The sequence below is a fragment of the Teleopsis dalmanni genome, chromosome 2, assembly GCF_002237135.1.
Source record: "Teleopsis dalmanni isolate 2A chromosome 2, ASM223713v2, whole genome shotgun sequence".
NCBI classification, from domain to species: Eukaryota; Metazoa; Arthropoda; class Insecta; order Diptera; family Diopsidae; genus Teleopsis; species Teleopsis dalmanni.
Window position 1 is genome coordinate 212,320,985 of NC_051847.1, and position 4,886 is coordinate 212,325,870.

General features: G+C 25.2%; 1 protein-coding gene across 1 annotated transcript; it reads right to left on the bottom strand.

The window, feature by feature from the left end:
* Positions 1–3,799: 3,799 nt before the first annotated feature.
* On the bottom strand, positions 3,800–4,655 carry LOC119680461 (gastrula zinc finger protein XlCGF67.1). Its single transcript, XM_038093281.1, has one exon. It carries the CDS (start codon positions 4,595–4,597, stop codon positions 3,875–3,877), a length of 723 nt encoding a protein of 240 aa, XP_037949209.1. The 5' UTR covers positions 4,598–4,655; the 3' UTR covers positions 3,800–3,874.
* Positions 4,656–4,886: the final 231 nt, after the last annotated feature.

A 4,886-nucleotide genomic window follows, 5' to 3' on the forward strand; every position in this document is an offset into this window, starting at 1 on the left:
ATTCTCGACTTAAAACAAACACCTAATTAATCATCGATTGTTCCTTACAAAGATAACATAAATAAATATTAAATTTATTATAGATACTTATGCTTTGTAGTTCTTGAGTACTTGAACAACACAAGCGATATTGATGCAAATGTTACAGAAGAGTTTATTTTTTTGATACTCTTTTTATCATATGAATTGATCATAATCATAATCATCTTTGTTATAGACAAAGCTGCACTCTTACTATGAATGCAGCTCTTAGTACTATTAATTCTAAGAAGACTTTAAAGGACTCGTGATCTATCTAAACTATTAATGATAATCCTTAATACCTTTCTTTTAAAAAAACCTAATTTATTATATTGAATAATAATTTTGTCAAAGCATCATTAACAGTGTTGCAAAACATAAACAAAACATAAAGCAACAAGTCTTATCAATAATAAACGATCTTATCCCACAGCCGACAGATGACATTGTTGCATAGAAAGTCGTATAGTCTAATAAGTATAAACTATATTGAACTTAAATTATATTATTTTCTGTAGACTCAAACGCCGCCTGAGCGTTATAAGTTCGCATCAAATATTATTTGCATATACTACAATGTAGAAAAACATACAACATAAAAGTGCATGTTAAATCAAATCAACAATATTGAGAGTACTGGCTGAGGCTAGAATTAACCTGTAGTAGAAGACGTCAATACAAGCAATATCTGATCGCAGCACTTAATATACCACACACTTTTATATTGCATTACAAAATTGAAGTTTAGCTTATATGTTAATCTTTTGAAGTGTAGAGTAACACTAATTTAAGAATTACAATCTACTACATGCTAAATACACGATTTGCATATATCAACTATTTAATTTTAAGATTTCGGACATAATGAAAGTGAGCAGTTTAGACTACTTCAAAGTGATTCGCTCAGCAATCATTGTAGCACCACAATAATAAATAATAGTGCATATCCCAATAACGGCTGGCGCTACTGCTTGAATTTGCTAAAATCATACATTTTCTTAACTATCCCAGCACTATTCAAATTTTGTCATTCTCAAGTAAAGAAATTCAAGCTGATTTCATCAAGGACAATATATCGGTCCTGGTTACAGCAACAAAGATAGCACGATCGGTCGAATGTATGTCACGGAGCTCAACTTTAAGACTACCCCTGTGTTGCTCACCCCTCCCAAATGAACCTTAAAAAGCAATTCTACATTCAGGATACACAACATAAACAATAACGCTATCAATACGATAAATGTACAAAAAAAAAACAATCTTTAAAATATAATTAATATTTCTATATTTAATTTTTGACCAATTTAATTTATTTGTAATATTTCATTAAACATCGTATTTATATTTGTAAATTATATAAGTTTTTTTATTCAATTTCTTTTTTCTATATTTTAATATTTATTATTATTTATTTATTTTTGTTTAGATTACTTAAGAAATATTTTAAAATTAAACTAATCGATTTTTTAAACAATTAATATTATTAGTTTTTTTATTTTTGTTTGTTTGTTTTAAAAATGTATGTTATATTGAAAATAATATTTTATTTATAGATTTAATAGTTGTTCTTTGCAAAATGCAAATAATTTTTTTTTAATATATATTTTTATATCAATACATTTTTTGTTTATTTTAATACATATAATTAATATATAATTTTGCAATCAATGCAAATTTAACTTAATTTGTAGACAAACAAAAGAAATGTGTTTAAAATAAATTTAACTAACTTAAATTTACTATGTAAAACAAATTTTTAACAATTTATTACATGACATACAAAAAAACTTATTCAAAACTTAAAATATAAATTATTGCACTTCAATTAATATGCGGTAGTGTTTTTAATTTTTTAATTTTTTTTTTTTACATTTAAAACCAATATATTTTTATTGTAAATAGTAAGATATTTTTATTTTAAAGCTTAAGCAATTATAAAACAATTTTAAAATTTATGTAAAAATAAGTGGGAAGCATATTGTAAATTGAGTAAGTAAACGTAAAAGGACATTAAACCTGAAATTAATTATACACAAAAAAGAAATCTACTTTTTTATATGCATGTTCATACTTTCAAAATTTGTTACACTTATTATGTTTTTTTTTTTGTTATATAGCTTAGAATAAACAATTCAATTCACTAGTTCATAAAATTGGTACGCCTTAGTTCAATAATAAAAAAAATATAATATTATACATAATTTGTTTGTTTTCAAATTAAAACATATTCTTATTTATAATTAATAATTTTACAATAAAATCTACAATTTAAAAATATATTCATAACATCAAAAATAATATTTAATACTTATTTTAAAAAATAAAGAGCAATTTAAAAACTATAGAATTATATATATAAAGATGATTGATATGAATGAATACTTTTCAGAAATGAATTCAAATTTCACAACATTAAAAATGTACTCCTTAGTATATTTACGCCTATTATTCGGGCTTATATGCCTTTTATATTATTTGCAAGAATTATATGAAATGTAAAATGGAAATGTATATTATAAATTAAAAAAACTAAATAACATTATGCAACACATTAACTGCTATGAATTTATTTTATGCTTGATCAAATATTTTGATATAAGTAGTTTGACAGAAATATATTATAAGTAAGAAATTAAAGTGAAACTTCAGAAATTATTAAATAAAATAATCTAATTTGTTTAAACTTAATAATATAATTTAAATTGATACAAGAAAATATTAAAAACAGGCTTTAAATTTACTTAATTTATCAAACTGTGAACACAAGAATTTGGTATGAATTTATTTTGTATTCTAATAATTATACGAATTGCTGACATATTCAAGGTATACTTTATTTCAATTGAATGCCATAAGAAATGTTTGAGACCATTCCATTGCTTTTAGCGAAAATCAACGTAACTTTAACTAAATACAAAATTTTGCATAAAATAAAATTTCTTATTACAAGCAAATTACTTTCTAAAAAATAATGTTAAAAAAATATTTAAATTTATAATTAAGTTTTGCAAACATTAAAGAATTATTATAAAATATAAATATTTTCCAACGATAAATAGCATAAAATTGTTTTACTTATGAATTTAACCCACAAAATTCTTGCGATTTAGGAATTCAGGAACGCTCTCATAAACTTATTCGAAAAATGTTTGCGACTCCAAAAGTGGGCTCCAAAAACAGTCTCATTCTCACATTTTTGTAAACTTGCTAATCTGCGATATCTTGTTTTCACCTTCAGTTCCAGATAGTTTAAGCTTGTAAGAACCATTTAATAAAACTGAATTTTATACAGATATAAAAGTTTGAAGCGAAAATATTGTTATAGGAATATACGGTATAGTGCAAAAGTAACATCTCAAGCTTCATTCACTATAAGATATTAATAAGACATTTTAGAATTTAAATCATAACAAGATTTATGCATTATTTACTTTTTATAAAAATACAAAATATTTGCAAAGTAAATTTACATATAAATCCATAAAACAATTTATTAAAATAATTCTTGCCTTAATTAATTAATTTTATATCATTTCATATTAATTATAAAATTACAATATTCATAATATTCATTAAATACATTAATACTTTTGTAAAATCTCAATTTTACACACACACAAATATACATTCAATTAAATTAAGTTAATTTGCTTACAATTAGTTTAGCAAATACTTTATGTAATGAGCTTAAACTGTTTTTAATTAATTTTTTTGTTTTTTTTTTTGTTTTTGTTTGTTTTGTATCAACAACTTACAAATAGTTTAATAAAAATGTTAGTTTCGACGTCATAAGAAAAAAAAAATTAAATTAAATTAAACATTTGTTTTAATGTTCACTAGAATGGTTGACAATTTATACTTCCACCGTGAACGGATCGCGTGAATGATGTATCTTCAAGTGTTTATTATGATTCGTTTTTGTTGTGGAGCATTTGCCACAGATCGTGCATTGAAATGGCCGTTCGCCAGTGTGTATACGTCGATGCTCAATTAGGTAATAGTGCCGGTGGAAAGATTTTTTGCAAAGATCACAGGTGAATTTTTTATTACCATGATGTTCACGCCTATGTCGCATATAATTGTACTTTCTAATAAATTTGCAGCCACAGTATTCGCAAGTGTATGGCTTGATCTGTTTATGTGCGTTCATATGGTTTTTAAAATCAACTTCCCGTACGAATGCTTTAGGACAGTGTTCGCATTTGAATGGCTTTGCGGTACGATTTGCATGCACCCATGAATGTATCTTCAGATTCCATTTCGTTGAGAATGATTTATTACAGATTGGGCAACTGTGTTGCACATCCATGGTATGCGATGCCATATGTGCTTTAATTGATGATTTAGCGAAAATTTGTTTGCACATGGGACACTCCATTGGCTCGGCATAATCAAATTTATCGGAATGCGCTAAACGTATATGCCTGCGTAGTGAGTTTGCATGCACAAAGCGATCACAACAATAAGGACAACATTTTGGTTTGGCATCATGTGTTTCCTTGTGCCACAGGAAGCGTGCTTTCGATGCTAACACTTCACCACAATGGCACACATATTCTTTTTTCCTCATTGTCATTCTGCCATGACGTTTACGATGCTGCGTCAGATTGGAATAGCGTTTGAAATTTTTACCTAACAAAACAAAAATTATATTATTATTATTATTGTTATAGTAATAGTATTAAGTATTATTATTAGTATTAAAGTATTATAAATAGCAATATGATTCGATTGCTTGCATTCTAAATATGAATCTATGCTTAATGCGTATATAAGCTTAATTTCACGAATTACCATAGTACAGAAATAATTTTGCTCTTAATTAATTAGTTTCATATCATTTAGTATTCATTTTAAAATTAAAA